Source organism: Stegostoma tigrinum, chromosome 20 (genome assembly GCF_030684315.1).
Source record: "Stegostoma tigrinum isolate sSteTig4 chromosome 20, sSteTig4.hap1, whole genome shotgun sequence".
Lineage (NCBI taxonomy): Eukaryota > Metazoa > Chordata > Chondrichthyes > Orectolobiformes > Stegostomatidae > Stegostoma > Stegostoma tigrinum.
This window is the reverse complement of record NC_081373.1, coordinates 19,701,753-19,724,468: the sequence shown is the minus strand read 5'-3', so window position 1 is coordinate 19,724,468 and position 22,716 is coordinate 19,701,753. Positions and strand designations below refer to the sequence as shown.

The 22,716-nt window shown below is 44.0% G+C and overlaps 1 protein-coding gene across 1 annotated transcript in view; it reads left to right on the top strand.

The window, feature by feature from the left end:
• slc18a2 (solute carrier family 18 member 2) overlaps window positions 1-22,716 on the top strand; it is a 48,074-nt gene that overhangs the window by 20,161 nt on the left and 5,197 nt on the right. Inside the window, exons 7-14 of the mRNA XM_048550986.2 lie at window positions 8,717-8,806; window positions 8,884-8,927; window positions 9,076-9,136; window positions 12,129-12,224; window positions 13,419-13,497; window positions 13,835-13,886; window positions 14,495-14,558; window positions 16,553-16,672. Coding sequence (XP_048406943.1) covers window positions 8,717-8,806; window positions 8,884-8,927; window positions 9,076-9,136; window positions 12,129-12,224; window positions 13,419-13,497; window positions 13,835-13,886; window positions 14,495-14,558; window positions 16,553-16,672 — 606 coding nt within the window. The remainder of the gene's footprint in view (window positions 1-8,716; window positions 8,807-8,883; window positions 8,928-9,075; window positions 9,137-12,128; window positions 12,225-13,418; window positions 13,498-13,834; window positions 13,887-14,494; window positions 14,559-16,552; window positions 16,673-22,716) is intronic.

Sequence of the window (22,716 nt, the reverse complement as noted above, 5' to 3'; positions counted from 1 at the left end):
ACTTTAAGCAATAATTATAGCATCAATTCTATCACAAAACATATGTAAAATGGCTGAAAGCAAGGATTAATTCATGGTAGAAATTAAACACTAATGAGACACAGATAAAAACAACTTCCAGGACTAGTTATGCTGCCAACAGTTGGATTTAATACCTCTGCCTCCCTCAATAGAAATAGGATTTATCCTTCAAAATGAATCTTGAACTGTAAGAAATAATAATCAGGTCACTGTGTATCTCAGATTTAAATGCAGCTTTTGAAGTTTAAATATATTATACATCTGGATGTGAGTTTGCTCGCTGAGCTGGAAGGTTAGTTTTCAGACGTGTTGTCACTTTTTTTGTTTGAAAAATATACTTTATTCACAGAATGCACAAAATAATAAAACATTTATACACCTACCCAGTCATGCAAGCCGCTCCAGGTTACCCAGGGGGTACAGACACCAACTAAAAGGAAAAAAAAACAAAGAAAAGAAACAAAAACAAAGAAAGAAAAAAATACCCCGGCAGTCATCTCCCCGCACAGTCCCCGTTGGCGAGGGTGCACAGCCAACCCGATGTCTTCCTTCCACTTCCAACACAGCACTCTCCTCCTCTCGGTCCACAAAAGAGTGGGTTTTTATTTTGTTCCGGATGTAAGCTGGTTCACTGAGCTGGAAGGTTTGTTCCCAGACAATCAGTCACTTTTATTTTATTTGAAAAAATATACTTTATTCATAGAATGTACAAAATAATAAAACATTTATACGCCTACACAGTCATGCAAGCCGCTCCGGGTTACCCAGGGGGTACAGACACCAACTAAAGGAAAAAACAAAACAAAGAAGAAAAAAAAACAAAGCAAAGAAAATACCCTGGCAGTCGTCACCCCGCACAGTCCCAGTTGGCCCCCTGACCAGTTAGGGAAGGCGCCAGCTGGGCCCACTTACCAGATAGGGCCCTTTTGTCTATTCTGGACGAGGGGGTTCATACGGTGGTCTTTCCCCACCGCGCCTTGGCGGCGACTGCCCCAAGCTTTAGCGCGTCCCTCAGCACGTAGTCCTGGACCTTGGAGTGCGCCAGTCTGCAACACTCGGTCGGGGTCAGTTCTTTCAGCTGGCAGACCACCAAGTTGCGGGCAGACCAAAGAGCGTCTTTCACCGCATTGATGGTCCTCCAGGCGCAGTTGATGTTGGTCTCGGTGTGCGTCCCCGCAAACAGTCCGTAGAGCACGGAGTCCCGCGTCACGGAGCTGCTCGGGACGAACCTCGACAAATACCACTGCATCCCCCTCCAGACCTCCTGCGCATAGGCACACTCCAGAAGGAGGTGATCGACATTCTCGTCCCCCCCGCAGCCACCTCGAGGGCAGCGTGCGGTGGTGCAGAGATTCCGGGCATGCATAAAGGATCTCACTGGCAGAGCCCCTCTCACCGCCAGCCAAGCAATGTCCTTGTGCTTGTTTGAAAGTTCTGGCGATGAGGCATTCTGCCAAACGACTTTGGCAGTCTGCGTGGGGAACCACACAACGGGATCCACCCTCTCCTTTTCCCGAAGGGTCCCGAGGATACTACGTGCTGACCACTGCCTGACGGCCTTGTGGTCAAAGGTGTTTCCCTTCAAAAATTTCTCCACGAAGGACAGGTGGTACGGGACGGTCCAACTACTCGGAGCGTTCTGCGGCAACAAGGCCAGGCCCATCCTTCTCAACACCGGGGACAGGTAGAACCTCAGTAAGTAGTGACACTTGGTGTTTGCGTACTGAGGATCTACGCACAGCTTGATGCAGCCGCACACAAAGGTAGCCGTCAGGGCGAGGGTGGTGTTCGGTACGCCCTTTCCCCCATTTCCCAGGTCTTTGTACATGGTGTCTCTGCGGACCCGGTCCATCCTTGACCCCCAAATGAAGTGGAAGATGGCCCGGGTGACCGCAGCGGCGCAGGTCCAGGGAATAGGCCAGACCTGCGCCACATACAACAGTACCGAAAGCCCCTCGCACCTGACGACCAGGTTCTTACCCGCGATGGAGAGGGACCGGAGCGTCCACCTGCCCAGCTTCTGCTTCAATTTGGCGATACGCTCCTCCCAAGTCTTAGTGCATGCCCCAGCTCCACCAAACCAAACACCCAGCACCTTCAGGTAGTCTGTCCTGATGGTGAAGGGGATGAAGGAGCGGTCGTCCCAGTTCCCAAAGAACATGACCTCGCTCTTACCCCTATTGACTTTGGCACCCAAGGCCAGTTCAAACTGGCCGCAGATTTCCAATAGTCTACTCTCCGACCGACGATCTGTGCAGAAGACGGCGACATCGTCCATGTACAGGGAGGTCTTGACCTGAAGGCCTCCGCTGCCTGGGATAGTCACGCCCTTCAGGCTCACGTCCTTCTTGATGGAGGCGGCGAAGGGCTCCACACAGCACACGAACAAGGCAGGAGACAGCGGGCAGCCCTGCCTGACTCCAGATCTACCAGGAAAACTGTCTGATTCCCACCTGTTGATCGAGACTGCGCTAACGATGTTGGCGTAGAGCAGCCGGATCCAATTGCGGATGCCCTCCCCGAACCCCAATTTGGAGAGGACGTCCCTCATGTAAGCATGAGAGACCCTGTCGAAGGCCTTCTCCTGGTCCAGGCCGACGAGGCAGGTGTCCACCCGCCTGTCCTGTACGTAGGCAATCGTATCCCTGATGAGCGCGAGGCTCTCAGCGATCTTCCTGCCTGGCACAGCACAGGTTTGGTCAGGGTGAATCACTGACTCTAGGACAGACCTGACCCGGTTGGCAATGCCCTTGGCCAGGATTTTGTAGTCCACGTTCAAAAGTGAAATGGGACGCCAATTCTTAATTTCTTCCCTCTCCCCCTTCCTCTTGTAAATGAGGGTGATGATGCCCTTCCTCATGAACTTGCACATTTCCCCTGCCCGAAGCGCACTATCATACACCTCCAGCAGGTCCTGGCCAACCAGGCCCCACAGAGCGGAATACAGCTCGACCGGTAAGCCGTCGCTTCCGGGAGTCCTATTCCTCTGCAAGGACTTGAGGGCTCTGGCCAGCTCATCCAGGGATATCAGCTGGTCCAGCCACTCCCTCGTGCCGTCGTCTAAGACCTCCATGATAGACGACAGGAACGACTCGGAGGCCGTGCTGTCCGTGGGCTTCGTTTCGTACAGTCCGGCATAGAAGGATCTGCTGATCCTCAAAATGTCGGGCCGAGACGACGTCACCGAGTCGTCGTCCTCCTTCAGCCGGCTAAGCACAGAGCTCTCTTTGTGCACCTTCTGAAAGAAGAAACGCGAGCACGTCTCGTCCTGCTCCACGGAGCGGACCCTGGACCGGAAGATTATCCTGGAGGCCTCCACAGCAAAGAGCAAGGCTTGCTGGCCCCTCACCTTGCGGAGGTCCTCCGTGACATCGACCCCCATCAACTGCAGAAGGAGCAGGTTCTGCACCCTTTTCTGGAGTCGCGACAGCTTTCCCCGCCTCTCTCTTGCCTTCTGAACACCCTTGAGGACAAAGAACCTCTTGATGTTCTCCTTCACCGTCTCCCACCAGTCGCCCGGAGACTCGAACAGGGGTTTCACGGTTCTCCAACCGGCGTACTCCCTCTTAAGCTCCTCGACGTTCTCTGGGGTCAACAGAGTCGTGTTGAGCTTCCACGTCCCCTTGCCGGCCGGCTGGTCGTCCTGTAAGTGACAGTCGGCCAGCAGGAGGCAGTGGTCAGAGAAGAACACCGGCTCGACGCCGGTGGACCTGACCGAGAACGTCCGTGACACAAACAGGAAGTCTATCCCTGAGCGGATAGACCCGTCTGGCCGCGACCAGGTGTACCTCTGCTGCGCTCCGTCTGCAGGGGTGCTGAAGACGTCGAGCAGCTTGGCGTCCTGCACCGTGCCCATCAGGAATCTGGGTGTGACGTCCAGTTGACTCCCCCCACCCGCTGTCCCCACGCTGGATCTTCCATCTGCATCAATGATGCAGTTGAAGTCTCCGCCTAGGATGACCGGCCTGGACGTAGCCAGCAGGGGTGGAAGCCGCTGCAGGACGGCCAACCGCTCACTCCGTACCGCTGGGGCGTACACGTTGATCAGCCTCAGGGGAGCGTTCCCATAGGTGATGTCAGCCACTGGGAGGCACCCCCCCACCACCTCCTGAACTTGAGAGATGGTGAAGTCGCGCCCCCGCAGCAGAATAGCCAGGCCCGAGGAGCGACAGTCATTACCCCCTGACCAGATTGAAGGCCCACAGGTCCAGGCGCCGGACCATTTCCCGTACCTGCCGAGGTGCGGTATCCCGCACTCCTGCAGAAACAGGAGGTCCGCCTCGATGGTGGTCAGGTAGGCCAACGTGGACACACATCTCGCAGTTGACTTGACGCTGCGCACATTAATGCTCGCAACTCGTACTCCCATTGTGGGCAGTGACCACAGTACCCTCCCCAAGTCCAAGGTCCAGCCCCTCCATCTGTCCCTTCATGCCCATCGCCCGGGCTAACTGCTGGACGCTCTCCGGGCTCAGGAAACCGTCCGTGCTGCCTTCCGGGTGGCATCCCCCCGTCAGGGGTGCAGAGGCAGGAGGGTCCGGCTCCGGGTCAGGCTGGGGACGCGCTGTTTCCTCCTTCCCGCCTGGAAGTTCCGGTGCGCCGTCCAGTGCTCCAGCGGCACTTGACTGGGTGTCGGAGGGAGCCTCAGGACGCCTCCCGTCACCTGGAAGCGGGGTGCTGCTTTCCTTCCCCCTCGAGACCTTTAACTTCTGCTTCGGGTGGGCCCTCTCCGAATCCTCCTCGTCAGAGGAGCTCTTGTAGCCCCCCTGTATCTGCCTCTTCCTGCCTGATGGTTGCGGTTCCTGGGCCCGTCGACGCACCTTCCTCCTCGCTTTCTGGACTGTTGTCCACTCCCCTGGGTTGCCTGTCGCCGCCTCCATTGGCTCCGGGTTGTCGGGGGGGATCGGAGCCTGCAGGGGTGCTTTGCTGGCCTCGGGCCCATCCTGCAGGGCTGGGCCCTCCTGCACGGCCTGGCCCTCCTGCACATTAGTGGGGTCCTTGCTGGGCCCTGGTGCCTTCCTCTCCTCCGGGGGGGCTGGCCCCGCATTGCCCCTGCCAGCGACCTGGGCGTAGGTGGTACCCCGCCACGGGCATGCCCTATAGAAGTGGCCCGCTTCCCTGCAAAGGTTGCAGCTTCTCTCTCGTGGGCAATCCTTTGCAAGGTGTCCCTCCTCCCTGCAGTTCCTGCAGATGGTGGCTTTGTAGTCGGCCGCCATGTGACCTGACCTACCACAGGCATGGCAGACTTTAGGTTGCCCTGCATAGGTCAGGTAGCCCCTGCTCCCGCTGATCGCGAAGCTGGACGGTGGGTGTGCGACATTCCCGTCTGCGCCCATCCTCAGCGTCACCTTGACCTGCCTCTTACTGGTCCAGATGCCAAAGGGGTCCATGATGTCAGTTAGGTCCCCTTCCACCTTCACGTACCTTCCAAGGAAGGTCAGGACATCAACTGCTGGCACATGCGGGTTGTACATGTGTACAGTCACCATACGGCTCCTCTGTGCTGGCATCACAAACAGCGGGACAGCGGTCAATACAGAGAGGGGGCCCTCACCTCCTTTCTCCTTGAAAACCTCCAGGAAGCGCTCGCAAAGCTTGGCACTCCTGAAGGTCACATCGTAAAAACCTCCTCTGGGGAAATCCTGCAGGCAGTAAATGACAGCAGCAGCGAACCCACAACAGTCCAACAGGACCCCCTTCACGAAGGAGGTGCGGTCCACAGGTGCACCTTCATCCACCTTCTTCACGGAAACACGGATAGTGTTCCGGACCCCCTGACCTGGGGCACGAGCACTTGCCACAGCCATCGTTGCAGGTTGGCTGCTTCCCTGAACCAGCGTTAGGCCGAAGCCAGCATTAAGATCCACCGGTTGCAAGGGTGCACAGCCAACCCGACGTCCTCCTTTCATCTCCAAGATAGCACTCTCCTCCTCTCAGTCCACAAGAGAGTGGGTCTTTATTGTGTTCCAGATGTAAGCTGGTTCACTGAGATTGCCAGTTTGTTCCCAGTCAATCAGTCACCATTCTAGGTAACATCAACAGTGAGCCTCCGACGAAGCGCTGGTGTTATGTCCTGCTTTCTATTTATCTGTTTTGGTTTCCTTGGGTTGGTGATGTCATTTCCTGCATTGGTGATGTCATTTCCTGTTCTTTTTGTCAGAGGATGGTAGATTGATTTGGAGCCAATGTGTTTGTTGATGGAGTTCCGGTTGGAATGCCATGCTTCTAGGAATTCTCGTGCGTGTCTCTGTTTGGCTTGCCCTAGGATGGATGTGTTGTCCCAATCAAAGTGGTGTCCTTCCTCATCTGTATGTAAGGATACGAGTGATAGTGGGTCATGTCGTTTTGTGGCTGGTTGATGTTCATGTATCCTGGTGGCTAGCTTTCTGCCTGTTTGTCCAATGTAGTATTTATACATTATACATATTATACATCATACATATATATTTCCATACTATACATCATGCTTAATCATGACACGTTATTACCTGAAATGTTTGTGCAGTCTATAGTGTATTATTATATCAAGTTTGTGCAGTCTGTAGTGTATAATTATATCAAAACGTAAAGTTTGTTTGATTTCAATGATAACCTCCTCACCAGTATTTGATTGCCATTTCCCGGTGTAATTGTTGAAATCACATAGAAACAATATCTTTCAGACAAACCACAAAATATGCATGGCAGATGAAAAATTTCAATAAAACTGACGACAATAAGGACAAGCATGATGATAACTGTTTTCCAAAATGGCAAAAATTCGGTTGAGCAATATCTGGATTTTACAAGGTTCATGGGATGAGAGAGTTGGATGGCAAGTCATGGGGGATTTGAAAACAAGGATGAAAATTGTAAAATTCAGATATTGCTCAACCTAGAGCCAATAGAGAAAAACAACATAACGTGACCCCATTTGCAGACACAATAAACAAACTCTAATCTCCTGCAGCCCCAACTTCCCTCCAAAATAACTGCACTCCTCTAATTCAGCCTTCTCCATTCTTGCTAATGTAATTGCCACACAATGGTTGGCTGTGCGCTCATTTGCCTTGGCCTCAAGCTTTGAAATATCCCCCCACCATCTGTCCACTTCAAGTTCCTTTTTTAAGACATGACAAAAAAACCATTTTTGACCAAGCTTTTGTTCATTTGAACTAGTAGCCCAGTACTTCTGATCTCCAGATCATTGGAAACCAGTCACGTGTCCCATGATACACACTAGCATCCCACAAAAGTGCCAATATGCTGATCTCTATGCAAATTTCCTGGGAAAGTTGACTTGTGACCAGCAAATGTCATGTTTCCTGAAACCCACTGCAAAAATCTCCTGCTCTGAGCTGGAGTTGGAATGTTCCACAGTTCTCATATCATAGAATCCCTACAGTGTGGAAACAGGCCCTTCGGCCCAACAAGACCATGCTGAACTTCAGAGTATCCCACCCAGACCCATCCCCTTATAAACCCACCAAATCTACACACCCCTGAACACTATGTGCAATTTAGCATGGCCAATCCACTTACTCTGCACATCTTTGAATTGTGGAAGGAAACTGGACCACCCAGAGGAATCCCACGTAGACATGGGGAGAATGTGCAAACTCCACACAGACAGCTGTCCAAGTCCAAGGGTGGAATCGAATCCAGATCCCTGGTGCTGTGAGGAAGCAGTGCTAACCACTGAGACACCGTGCTTCCCCTAAAATGTTATCCAAGAAACGTTGGTCCACTTAAAACCTTGGCTTAGTCCTAGGTAACTACAGAATTGACTACCTCACACTGACTAACTCCCAACCCAACCCCAATAATCCCACCTGATGATGTTAATATCCAACTAACCCATGTCCAGACCTGACTCCAACATCTAACTACTTTCCTTGACCAGATCCAACTAACCCCACCAATCACCCTCACCACTAACCACTTGAACCAAACTGACCAGCCGATGATCCCCTTTCCCACCCCCTCCCATCCGGACTACCTCCCCCTATCTGATCACCATTCCCAACACTTCCAGCTACCCAATTCATCCACTCACCCATTAACCAACATTCACACTGGACCTTTAAACTTTCCTCTACAGCAGCTGGTGCTGTGTAAAGGGCAGGAGTGGGGTTTGGTGGGAGAGTTGCCTCATCTCGCCTCCAGTGCTACAGAACTGCTATGGAACTCTTTGATGGACATTGCATTGCACATTCTTGGAGAAGCTGGGCTCAGATGCAAAAGTCGGAGCAGCATCAGGGTGAGGAGAAATTCAAGCTGAAGGACAATTTGAGGGTGATTGCTATTCCACCAAAATTCGAATTGATATTTCTCTACATGGTTTGATGGCATGTTTTGTTACATAACGCTTCTGTGAATCATCTTCAGTCATTTTATTAGATTAGCAAGGCAGTACAAGTATCAACTGTTTCTGCTGTTGAAATTAAAGCTAATATTACAAAAAGTCTTAATTATACATTTGTTTATTTGACAATTGAAGGGACCTTTTTGAGTGAATTTCGATCATCAGGTTTGGTAAAATATTTTGGGACATGATTGCTGTGTAAGGCTAAAAGAAATTTATTGTACTAAATAATCATATTAAGTCACACACACAGCAACTATAATTCTTAGAAATGCATTTTGCTGTGTGATGTTTCATTCACTTAGTCAGCATAAGAAATCCATGCTGATTTTTCACGTTGACACTTTACAGTGGGCCCACCCTTTGGCAGTGTGATGTATGAATTTGTGGGGAAGACTGCTCCCTTCCTGATTCTGTCAGCGCTGGCACTTCTGGATGGAGGTAAGTAAGGGAAAAGATTATTATTGTCAGGCATCTAAAATCAATTTAAGCAGAATAACAACTCTTGCCTGCTTTAGCCCTACAGCTGTTTATCCTCCAGCCATCCAAAGCTCAACCAGAAGTAAGTATGAACATCAGATTACTACAAAATGACAAAACACACTTTTAAAAAGTCATTTTAGCACATACTTTTAGAATATTAATACTTTTCTTGACTCACCCACTACTATATTTACTTTCTTTTGTGACTTTTTTTAAATCTTTTCTAGAGTCATAAGGGGAGCTCACTGTTTGCACTTTTACGTGATCCTTATATACTGATTGCTGCAGGTACTTCCCTGATTTTAAGGTTTCATGTATTTTACATTACTTAATCCACATTTATGTAGAATTTCCAGAATAAAGACAAATGTACAACTCTAATACTGCCTTGCATTTATTTTATGAATTTACTATCTTAGTTATGCCCGTGATGTTTTACATGTTGGACAAAGAAAAATTGATACTAAATGGGAAGAAGGAATCAATAAATAGATTTATACTGATGAGCTGAAAACAAAAGAGTTGAAAAGTCTTGCACAACTGGTTGAGACCAAGAAATGGAGGAGGTTAGGCCACGAGATTATCAGAAGGTTGAAGCAAAATAGTTAAAAAAGAGTTCAGTAATGATGGAGCAAAAGGGACAAGGGGCATGATTTGCCTTCCCCAAATTTGGTGTAAGTTGTGGGCATTTGATAAGGTAAAAGGGTGGTAGTGGGGATTCCTGAGGCAAGACTCCCCTGCAGATCCACCACGTACCTGAATGGTACAAGATGCAGTGGATCTTCCTAAAATCACAATTCTCACCAGTTTTCCAGCCATTGTGCAAAACCCAATTTGCCTCCACTAGATCCCACAATGGAAGTATGGAGTGGAATTGTTTTGGGTACAAATTGACACATAAGGCTGAACCACTTCAAGGTTCAATCCCAAAACAACATTGTCTGAAATTCCAACATTGGTAATAGCCTTTCAATAAATTAGAATGCCTGAAGACTATAAGCATTTACAGAATGCAAACCATATATTTGTTATAAATTTGAGTCTGATAACATTCTCCCAAGTTACCTACTGAAGTCATTGAGTCATACAGCACAAAAACAGGCCCTTCGACCTACCTTGTCCGTGCTGACCAGGTATCCTCGCTGAACTAATCTCATTTGCTTGTGTTTGGCCCCATGTCCCTCTAAACCTTTCCTATCAGCGTATCTGTCCAAATGTCATTTAAATGTTGTAATTGTATTCACCGCTTCCACTTTGTCTGCCAACTTGTTCCATGAACACACCACCTTCTGTGTGAAAAAGTTGTACTCCAGGTCCTTTTTAAATCTTTCCCCTCTCACCTTAAACTTATGCCCTGCAGTTTTCCTACCTTGGGAAAAAGATCTTGGCTATTCACCCTATCCATGCCCCTCGTGATTTATAAACCCCTGCAAGGTCATCCCTCAGCCCCCTATGCTCCAGAGAAAAAAACCCCAGTCTACCCAGCTTCTCCTTACAATTCAAACCTTCCAGTTTCAGTAACATTCTTGTGAATCTTTTTTGCTCCCTCTCCATTTTAATGACATCCTTCTTTTAGCAGGGCAACCAGAATAGTATGCAGTTTTCCAAATGTGGCTATACCAATGTCTTGTGCAGCTATAACATGATGTCCCAACCCCTGTACTCAATGCTCTGACCAATGAAGGCAAGCGTGCTAAATGCCTTCTTCACCACCCTGACTACTGCAATGCCACTTTCAAGGAACTATGTACCTGAACCCCTAGGTCTCTCAGGTGGTAACACTCCATAGGGCCCTATCACAAACTGTGTAAGTCATGCCTACTGAAGGCCCAATAATTGCTGTTTCCCCACCTGTGGTCCTTCATTTCTCCTTAAGAATTGGCTATCTTGCCCTTGTAAAAGGAAATAAAATATTTTGAAAATAAATTTCACTTGGGCAACGTTTGCTCAGAGGAGACATTCAGGAAGTGCATTAAGGATTAATAGGATGGCAAGAAAGGGACAATTGGTCGAGTCAGTGAGGTCTCATGGATTTTAATTGCATCATTCACATTCCCATTTACACTGTGTGAATATCGATTATGCTTCCAGCAATATTTCAGGAAAGGCAGAAGAAGTTCAACCACACCACTAGCTTAATTTCTTCCATTTATACAGTGTCTTTAAAGTAGATGAATGTTCCAAAGGGGATCACTCATGAGTAAACAGGTAAAAACCTGATTCTGAGCATAATAAGGACATATTGTAAAAGGAGGCAGATCTTAAGAAAAGTATAAAAGGAACGGAGGAGTGCAGAAATGTTTAGGGAGGTATTTCCAGAACAAGGAACCTAGACACCTACAGGCATGACTGCCAATATTGAGGTAAAGCAAGGGAGGGATGCTTCACAGGCTAAAATCCAGGGAATAGAAATTCTGGAAGGTCATCATATTAGAAGAGATTACAGATCTTGGGATGGATAAAGTGTTGAAGTAATTCAAAATTGAGAATGAGAATTTTAAATTGGAGGTTTTGGACCATGAGCTTTATCAGTCAATAAGAACCTAGGTGATGGATGAATGAGACTGACTGTATGAAAGATTTCTTTTGGATGAATTGAAGTCTAAGGAACATGAGTGTGAGATTACATTTATTGACCCAAGTGATCCTTCTAAATAGTGAACGTCTGGCCCGGAGTCTCAGCCTGCATTATAAGATACTCTTACTAGCCACGCTCATTACTCTTTGGCATCAGGTCACAGAGTAATTGCATATGATACAGCCAGATCACCTCAAAGAATTGATGTTATTCATTCACAGCAGAATATACTTAGCAGCCAGATAGAGAGACTTTGATGTCCTCATATTAATAAGTGCTGGCAACTTGCAAAATAATAATTTATTGCATTCATTCAAAATTTACATCAAAGGTTATTCTACCATAATCTTTTGTGCTACCATTGATTCAAGCTTAGTAAACAGGATCGATGTGTTCTGTATTTCATTAAACTTGTCGAAAATTGAACAGGCTTGTTTGCTTAAGTGGTTTAACCTTTCAATGATAAATATTTAAAAAGCGAGAATAGGAGCATTTCATGTAATTATACCCACTGCTTGATTTGACAGTGTTCCCTTTTGTCAATCCTTGCTTTGTTAGAACTACTTATGTTAAAGAGCACATTGTGCCAAAATCATATTTTAATAAATTCATTTAGTGTATTCCAACTTTTTTACTTATAGCTATATATTTGAGAATCAATAACTGTTTGAGTTTATTAATAACAATTCTTATTTTCATAAGGAGCCATATGCTTTGCAAACATGGGTATTGCAATGTTAGAACCAGCCTTACCCATTTGGATGATGGAGACCATGTGCTCCCCAAAGTGGCAACTGGGTAAATATCAAGCTATACCACTTTTTCACTTGAAATTCTGAGCAACCATATCAGAATCTTTTGGTAATCATGGGCAGCTACGTTGTTAATGCTTCATGACAATTGCTGTTGTTAGTGTTTTTAGCAGAACTCTGAATAAAGGAAAACAAAGACTTGTATCTATATAGTGCCTTTCATGGCTACAGGATATTTAATATTGAAGTAGTATAGTCACTATTGTAATGTTCGAGAAACCCACAGTCAATTAGTGCAAGGCTGGCTTCGACAAGCAGCAATATGTCAATAACCGGCTAATTTATTTCTGAAATGCTGACTGCGGGATAAATGTTAGCTAGGGAATCGGGGGTAACTCACCTGCTATTCATTCATTTCATGGGATTTTAAAAATTTTACCTGAAGAGGCATGTAGGTATCAACTTAACATCTCCTCCATTAAAACTAAGCATACCGGCAGTGAAGTGCCTCTGTACAACATCAGGGTGTCAGCCCAAACGTTTGTACTCAAGAACTGGAATTAGACCACAAATCACAACCATACTATCAACTGACTCATAGTTGACAGCACGAACTAAACAATGAGACTGGGTTTATGATCTTACCTGAAATACTCAGCTGATGGAACTTTCATTAACAAACATTTTGCCACATTAAGAAATCAAGGCTGTCGTTCACTCCACAATAGCTTAGTTCAATTTTGACTTGTCTCCTATCAAATGCATTGTTTAACCTTTGTAAATTCTTACCTTTGAGCAGACTTACACATTAATATTTGCTCAATCTACACACGTCAGACAATTGACCTGCATTGCATTTCATTTTGTGTGTAGAAAGTAACAGTTATTCTTATAATTCATGGCACGGTTCTTACATGTTCAGCATTGAACCATATAAAAAAGTATTGATGCCACTACTGGTTAATGTTAAGTAAATATGCAGCTCAGAAAACATGGAAGAAATTTTACCTGGTATAAAAGTAACTAGTTAAAAGGCACTTCTCAAACAGCTGTATCGTTACACAAATATTATTCTTGTTCTTTTGTTAGTCCAGCTAAGCCTACAATAGGAAATTAGAACAGTTTATTCATGCTGCAGCATTTTATTACCTCTACAGTTATCAATTCCTGCTTCTTGCAGATTACAATTTCATTCCATTTGAGTGACATTAATACTGATAAGCTTTATTGCGGTTTTCAGGTGTTGCTTTTGTTCCAGCAAGTGTCTCGTATCTAATTGGAACTAACATCTTTGGTGTTCTTGCACACAAAATGGGCAGGTAGGAAATTACCTTGTGAACCACTTATTGAATATGTAGGCCTCACAATCTGTGCAATGGATTTTGACGATTTTAATAATAAAAACAGATCAACAGATTTCCAGTTGTTCCTGATTTAAAGTATATTTAATCATCTAATACCCATGTGTCTGCCTCACAGGAAATGAAATCACGTAGGTTTATTTTCTGAAGAAAAGTTTGTGGGCTTAGCAGACTGACTAAGCCATCTCTCAGACAAGTTATATTAAGGGAAAGTCAGTTTCTGAATACGAAAGCACTTGAATGGTTATCAACAGCAAATCCTGCCAATATTCACCAGTTCTTATCTCTTCCTCAGGTGGTTGTGTTCTCTTCTCGGGATGATAATTGTTGGAATAAGCATTGTTTGCGTAAGTTAACAATAATAATGGGGTTATCAACTGACTTGCTGTAATGAAGTGAATTTGAATGTTCATTTCACTCACCTTTTACTACATGTGGCATATTTTCATTTCTGAAATTGATTAATGGCTTTTAAATTTAATTAAACTTTTCCAATTAATTGCTGGTACTTAACCTTTCTTTTGATAATACACTCCAAGAACAATTTAGGCATGATTTCATTGTTTTGAACACTAACAAATGGTATAAAAGCCACTGGTGAAAAGTCAATTTTCAAATATTTTGAAGAAGACAATTTCCAAAATGTTGAATGAGTTTCTGGCACATGTACCCCTCCCCCCACCTTGTAAGGGCAATTATATTTTAAACTATTTATATTCCTAACAAGAGCATAATGTTAGAATTGGATTCAGAATGAGGATGACAAATAAAGTCAAGGATAATCCAATTAATTCCTTCCAGTTCAATAAAGAGAAACGTTTGCTGGAATTGTAAAACATTGAAATGAAACTGAAATGGAATTGCGGCATTTTTAAAAGAAAATCCATCAAATATATTGAAAATTTAGAGAAATTGATTTTAAAGATGATTGACAAGTTTGTTTCATTTATGACAGGTACCACTTGCTAAGAATATATATGGACTTATCGTACCAAACTTTGGAGTTGGTTTTGCCATAGGTGAGCAAACCTTTGTTAGGATGACAATGACTTCATAAGTAAAGAGCGACAGGCAGAACAGTAAATGGTGGAAGAGAATATTGTTCGAAATTAAGATCAGCTCTAGTAATTAATTAGTTAATCTTTAGCAGAAGTTGGAAATTCAGCTTTACAAAGTATCACAGGCTACAGTTATATTCATAAAACCAAAAGAACTGCTGATGCTGGAAATCAGAAATGAAAACAGAAATTGCTTGAACACTCAGCAGGTCTGGCAGTAACTGTGGAGAAAAATCAGAGTTAATATTTTTTGGTTCAGTGACACTCCCTCAGAACTGATGGTAAGCTAGTTAAACATTGATTTTTATGCAGAAGATAGGGTGGTGAGAGTGGGTGAGGAGTAAATGATAGGTAGAGATAGAGCCCAAAGAGAGAGAAGAATGGTTGGATAGATGAATGGGTGGACAACAATCAGCCTGTGAGAATGAATTGCTAGTTGTGGACAATTAGTGGCTAACAATGGGTGGTGTGTAATAGCAGACCATTTGATTAGAAGGCCTGGTGTGTGGGGCTTGGGGTAAGGACATGAATGAAGGTGCCTCAAACCATGTAATTGTTGAACTCAATATTGAGTCCAGAAGGCTGTAGAGTTCCCAGTCAGAAAATGAGGTGCTGGAAGAACGTAGCTACCATCTGTTCTGAGGGTTACTGAACCTGAAATGCTAACTCTGATTTCTTTCCACAGTTATATTCACGTTAAAGTGGTTTTCTGTTTGTGCCAATGTAAGATCAAGAATTAGAGAAACTATTTTATTCTCTATCTTCTGAGTGAGTACAGCCCTCGGGGTTTATTTGATTTAGTCTGAAATGCAATCTAACCTCAGTCGTAGGGTGATATATTAAATATACAAGCACCAGACCAGTACCTATAGAGTGCACTATGTATCTGGCAGCATAGCTTTAGTGGAATAATACCCAAAGTTACAATTGGAACATTTGACCAATCACAAGATCTATTTTCATGGAATGAAGCAATTGAATGGCTTCTCTGATGAAGGGTCTAGGCCCGAAAAGTCAGCTTTTGTGCTCCTGAGATGCTGCTGGGCCTGCTGTGCTCATCCAGCTTCACACTTTACTATCTTGGATTCTCCAGCATCTGCAGTTCCCATTATCTCTGAATGGCTTCATAGTCTTGATTTGTGCAAAATATTGAGCAACAGGCATGTCAGTCCAAATGGTACTTTTTGTTCTTAGTCAACTGCATCAAATAACATTACCTGATACATATTTCTCATAATGCTAGAGAAAATCAATTTGAAAAAAAATTTAAAAGTTGAAGATGTAAGGTTTCTGTTTTATCAACACAGGTGAATTGAAACCCAAGTTTCAACTTTTTAAAAAAAACAATGTGCCAGTTCACAGTATTATCTAACTTGTACTATTGACACATTTCTGGTGCAGTCTTGCTCTCTTCTAGGCCAGTAGAAATGATTATTAAAATTAATTAATTGACATTTAAACAACACTTTATTGGTTAAATGATCAGTGAAAATTATATTTCAATGTATCATTTGAATTTTCTGGAATTAATTCATAATAACATCATGCAATGTTATTACTGCATGCTATGTTTCTACATCTGAATTTCTCACTGCATTTTTAAAAGAATACACTCTGTATATTTAAAAAAAGTTTTGGTGCAATTCACAATTTAAACAATAAGTAAAATATTGGAAATTTTCAGCAGACCAGCCAGAATCTGTGGGAAGAGAAACAAACTTAACATTTTAATGACTTTTTGTCAAACATATTTTTGTTACTAGATAATGATTAAGATGGCATAGCTACCTGACCTTAAGCCTGAAATATGATTTTTCAGCACCTTTAATGTATATTTTAGTCAATGTTTTATAACAATCACCATGATTGTTTTAAAAGATGTGTTTTGAATTATTCTAATATTTGTTGTTTGCAGCTAACTTGATCATGCCTAATCAATGTACTATTCCTTTTAGGAATGGTAGATTCTTCTATGATGCCTATTATGGGTTACTTAGTGGACTTGCGTCATGTCTCTGTGTACGGAAGTGTTTATGCAATTGCAGATGTGGCATTTTGCATGGGGTTTGCGTTAGGTAAGTTTACACATTACCGTTGGGAATTAAGTATTTAAGACTTATTTGAAAGATAACAAATCAAAGATGTTACATTCGCTTTTAAGTCCTCGGCTGTATGTATTGAACTTGAATACTATTAACTGAACACTAGATGGCCTCAGACTGGAGCAAGGTGTTTTTATATTGAATGCTTTGTCCAGAGAGAATATTCCAGAAGACCTGAAATGAAAACAGTTATTATATTGCTACACTGATTGAAGGATTATTGGGCATTCTAACACTTCCCAACAAATGAGGTACCTTTGATGTGTAGTTGCTGTTGTTTCAGGAGCAATGCGGCTGCCATTTTGTGCACAGGTTTCTGAAGTGAAGGAAATGATTAAATATTCTAATTTATTGGTGTCTGAGAGTTAATTGCTGATCATGTACCTCTCTGATAATGCAAAGCAAGCTTGCTTGACAACATTCCAAGAGGAATGAAACTCCGTACTCTTATAGAACAAAGGTATGGGTATCCACATTGAATTATTAGTTGGAAGTTCAGACTTAGACATGATGTTTGTTGAAGGCTTTTAAAACCACTAATGCTGCGCTCCTCCGTGGATGACATTGTGCAATCCAATTATTAATAATTATGGTAAACACTTTAGTTTCACACAAACCCATGTTGTCTGAAATGTTCAAGAAATTGCTGTGTAAATGGGAGAAGTTAGGAGAGAAAAAAAATCAATGAAGCAAAACAATGTATACGTAGTATCCAAGGTATGATTTGGCAATTTTTGGTCTTTGGGCAATATCCAAGAGTCCAATGACTTAAGTCTAGCCCATGGCTGAACAACTGCCCAAATCTCATCAAATCAGCACAACAGCTACATATCAGTTTGAGAGGGGTTTGTAATGAAGTAGTCAGTGTAACTAGTGGATACTAGAGAAGGAAGCAATGGCAGGCTGAATGTAAGACTGATTGAAAAGCCTCCAACCTCTATGCAATTCAGAAATAACAGATAAAATCGATTCAGTTTTTCAGATAATACTAAATTAACGAGCACTCAAGATTGATAAAGCTGTGACAGAAGAATGTAGAAAATTTGTCATAGGCAGAATTATGACCGATTACATTTGCAATTTGTTGTGAGCCATTTGACATTGAAAGGGGGATAAAAAGAATCATACAGATATTTAATAAATGGTACCAAAGCTGAAAAAAAGGAAAAGCTGAAAGCGATCCAAACTGATAATAGATTCACGATTTGGGATGTTCAATTTAGGAAAACAACTAAGAAACCACATTGAATGCTGGTATATTTTCAAAACAGTAGACGTCTGTGGCATTTGTTGCTATCACAACAGGTTTTCATGAAACATTCTTTTACTGCAGTCAGCCTACTCATTAAAGTTCAAGAAAAGCATCAGAGCCCCAGGAGTAAACATCAGAAATAACACATTGGCCAATTGCTCATACTGGAGAATGAGATAGGATGAAAGGTTAGACATCAGATCTGTCAGTCTTGAGGGGGGGAAAATGACACCGGAAAGGATTAGAGAAACTAATGTCTCAGGATTGCTGTGGTGGTCCAACTAGATTCAACACAAGTTGGAAGAGCAACACCTCATCTTCTGCTTGGAACCTTACAGTTTTCAGGACTCCACATTGAGTTTAACAATTTTAGAGCCTGAACGCCTCTTTCCTTATTTATCATCTACCTCCACACTCCAGTTTTTGTCATGACATGGTTTGCTTTCAGCACAGCCAACACATTTTTCAAGTACTTATAGTACCCATTTTCACCTATCCAGCTTCTCTTATTCCCTACCTTACAATCAACAGTCCCTCAGGCAACCAGCTTGTAACTGATGTCCATTTCAAGCCCACCAACTCCCACAGCTACCTAGAATACACCTCCTCCCACCCACCCTCCTGCAAAAATTCCATCCCCTATTCCCAATTCCTCCGCCTCCGCCGCATCTGCTCCCACGATAAGACATTCCACTCCCGCACGTCCCAGAAGTCCAAGTTCTTTAAGGACCGCAACTTTCCCCCCACAGTGATTGAGAACGCCCTTGACCGCGTCTCCCGTATTTCCCGCAACACATCCCTCACACCCCGCCCCCGCCACAACCGCCCTAAGAGGATCCCCCTCGTTTTCACACACCACCCTACCAACCTCCGGATACAACGCATCATCCTCCGACACTTCCGCCATTTACAATCCGACCCCACCACTAAAGACGTTTTTCCATCCCCACCCCTGTCTGCTTTCCGGAGAGACCACTCTCTCCGTGACTCCCTTGTTCGCTCCACACTGCCCTCCAACCCCACCACACCCAGCACCTTCCCCTGCAACCGCAGGAAATGCTACACTTGTCCCCACACCTCCTCCCTCACCCCTATCCCAGGCCCCAAGATGACATTCCACATTAAGCAGAGGTTCACCTGCACATCTGCCAATGTGGTATACTGCATCCACTGTACCCGGTGCGGCTTTCTCTACATTGGGGAAACCAAGCGGAGGCTTGGGGACCGCTTTGCAGAACACCTCCGCTCAGCTCGCAACAAACAACTGCACCTCCCAGTCGCAAACCATTTCCACTCCCCCTCCCATTCTCTAGATGACATGTCCATCATGGGCCTCCTGCACTGCCACAATGATGCCACCCGAAGGTTGCAGGAACAGCAACTCATATTCCGCCTGGGAACCCTGCAGCCATATGGTATCAACGTGGACTTCACCAGTTTCAAAATCTCCCCTTCCCCTACTGCATCCCTAAACCAGCCCAGTTCGTCCCCTCCCCCCACTGCACCACACAACCAGCCCAGCTCTTCCCCCCCCCCCCCCCCCCCACTGCATCCCAAAACCAGTCCAACCTGTCTCTGCCTCCCTAACCGGTTCTTCCTCTCACCCATCCCTTCCTCCCACCCCAAGCCGCACCCCCATCTACCTACTAACCTCATCCCGCCTCCTTGACCTGTCCGTCTTCCCTGGACTGACCTATCCCCTCCCTACCTCCCCACCTATACTCTCTCCACCTATCTTCTTTACTCTCCATCTTTGGTCCGCCTCCCCCTCTCTCCCTATTTATTCTAGTTCCCTCTCCCCATCCCCCTCTCTGATGAAGGGTCTAGGCCCGAAACGTCAGCTTTTGTGCTCCTGAGATGCTGCTTGGCCTGCTGTGTTCATCCAGCCTCACATTTTATTATCTAACAATCCCTTTGTCTGCCTGCATATTTTTCCTCACTCTGGGTTCGGTTCCCACCTATCCACTCAACTGATAGCTGCCATCAGTCTGATCAAAGGTCACTGGATTCGAGATGTTAACTCTTTTCTCTCCATAGACGTTGCCAGACCTGTTGAGTTTCTCCAGTCATTTCTGGATTTGTTGTTTTAGATCTCCAGCATCCACATACTTTGTTTTACATGAGAAAAACTGATCATAAGGACCATTTCAATTTACAGCACATTAGGAAAAGAGATTATGGATGAAAACAGTAAAAAGCAAATTCCAACATAAAATTTTAAAATGGTCAGCAAGCCAGGTAGCATCTGTGAACACAAAGAGTTTATATTACAGATTATCAGAATAAATTCAGGGCCGCTGACAGGAAAGACCAATCATCTTAAGCTTCTTGAAATCACCCCTTGAAATTTTGTTTATGCTCCATTGTCTAGCCTAATCTCTCATCAATGAGATCCGTGCACAATAATACAAATGAACTAACCAAAGACATTTTAGTAAGATTTACAGATTATAATTCAGGCAGATTTAGATTGAATCTCTGCGTCAGATAATGAGAATCAGTTTCAGGTTCACATAGAGGCAGAGTAATTTCCTATATTAACTTTTTTTCAAAAGAGTTGCAATATAGAATACACTTCCAATTTTTGGAATGTTTGTTTTTTCTCTTTTGTTGTTGATTATTGTAATGTTTGTATGACAATCATTATATGACTGGTGGGCAGAACAGTACACTGTTCTGTTGAGACCTTTCAGTGGTCACAACGTTGTTACCATATTTAAAGCCCACCTGCACACCACTTCAGATGTCACAGGCTAGAAATCGGCTCTTACGCTGTGGTTAGGCACTACTATCCCCAAGGAAATGGCTGAGAAAGGTAAGTCAGCTGCTTGCTTTGTGGTTCTGGAGATGCAGGGTGGATGGCAGAGAGGAGGGCCAGCCTTTTTTTTTCCGCAGAATGCCAAAAGAGACCATAGCACCAGACACAGCTAAACTGAACATAGAGAACCACTCAGGTTCTCCAAGGTCAAGAGAAACTCACAGCAGGTCAGTAAGAAGGTTAATGCTGTCCACAAGGGCCACACTCACAGGATCAGAATTCACCCAAACGCTGCCACTGCACAAAACCCCACAAGGGAAGTGAGGGAAATATTTCTGTGATTGGGAAATAATGCCAGTAAGAGGAGCCTGGGGATTGAATGTCACAGCTAATGGAATTGAGAGATGTGTGACAATGGAGAAGAAAAATAGAGATTCAAGCACTTCTTTTTAAGAAAAAGTGATTTTTGTCCAAATGCCACACCACATTATTATATCGCAGGTGTTTGGGAGGGTTTGTAGCTGCTTAGAGCAGCAGGGTGCCACACTGCAGTTACATTCTCAGTTTGCCATTGCACTTTTTATGAGTTAAAGTAGATTTTCACACAAAGGCCAGTAGCAAATTGCATTTCCATTTTTCTGTGTTGGAAAGGAGTTGATGCCACAAAGTGTACTTTTGACCCAATTTCAATTACATTTTAGACACACAGCCTGAAGCCATGAGAACTAAAGTCTAGAGGCAGCTTCCAGTGTTCCTGTTAAACAGAACTCAAAGGAAATCCATTTAAAGGTGTTTGGGACTGATGTTGAATGTACAACACAATGCAAACAGACAAATACATGCTTACCTGATTTTTGTGCTTTAACCATGTTTATTCAAAGAGAAAGGACAATCAGTGATTGCCTGATAACAGCTAAAATTATGACAAAAGCCATGGGTGAGAAAAGACCTTATGGCCCATCAGCTCTCATTTTAAATTTACTCAGTTTGAATTCTGACTGTGTATTGAGTAACTCATTTAAACAAAAATGAACTGCATATGTGTAGATACGGGGCTTCTTGTTATTAATCAACTGAATTATTTCTAGTGTTGATTTTTTTTTAAACTGTGAGCAAACAAGTTGAAGGCTTGGTTCTACTGGTTACAGCAGAAGCAGGAGCCACTATCATCGTTCTGGCTAATGTTAAAGTGCAACTCAGTTAGTCATCGTTTCCTGCAATTGTAAAAAAGTTAATGATTGGAAAGAAAATTATTACGTTTCTCCTACAATCATGTACAATACTTTATTTTTAATGCAATTAACTTGAGAAAAATGTTTTTGTCTTTAAAATCCTTGTATCAATGCAAGTTGCAGCATATAAATGCAATTAGAAATGATTGAAGGAATTAGAAACTGCGGTTTCAATTGATCAATTTTCCATAGGCACAGCCTGAATAGCCATGTCCATGTGCTTCAAAGTCAGAACTCACACGACACCAGATTATAGTCCAACAGGTCTATTTGGTACCACAAGCTTTCGGATTGTAGCCTCTTTGTTAGGTGCAGTGAGAGACAAGAGCAAGCAGATGCAGTTTATAGGCATAGAGATCAAGAGCAGATCATACAACTAGTGTGAGTGGAGTGTCAGATAATAAGTCTCTGCGGGTGTCCAAGAGTGTTACTTGGTGACTAAAGCGTTAGCAGCTGAAGAACCAGCAAAAGGGTGACCTATAATCCGGCAGAGAGATAATTACAAAAAATTAAAAATAAGATCCATCAACACAAACTAAATAACTGGAATAACATGATAGATACAAGAGACACATGCCAATAGTCTAACCAAAGTAATAAATAATTCCAAACTGTATAAATGAATTAAGGTTGAGAGAATATAATTTATCAAGGTGATGCTGTCAAAACTGGACAGAAAGGTAGATTTTACAGATACAGAACAGTCTGGGGACGGGGTAACATGTAGTGCGACATAAACCCAAGATCATGGTCGTGGCTGTCTTCATAGCTACAG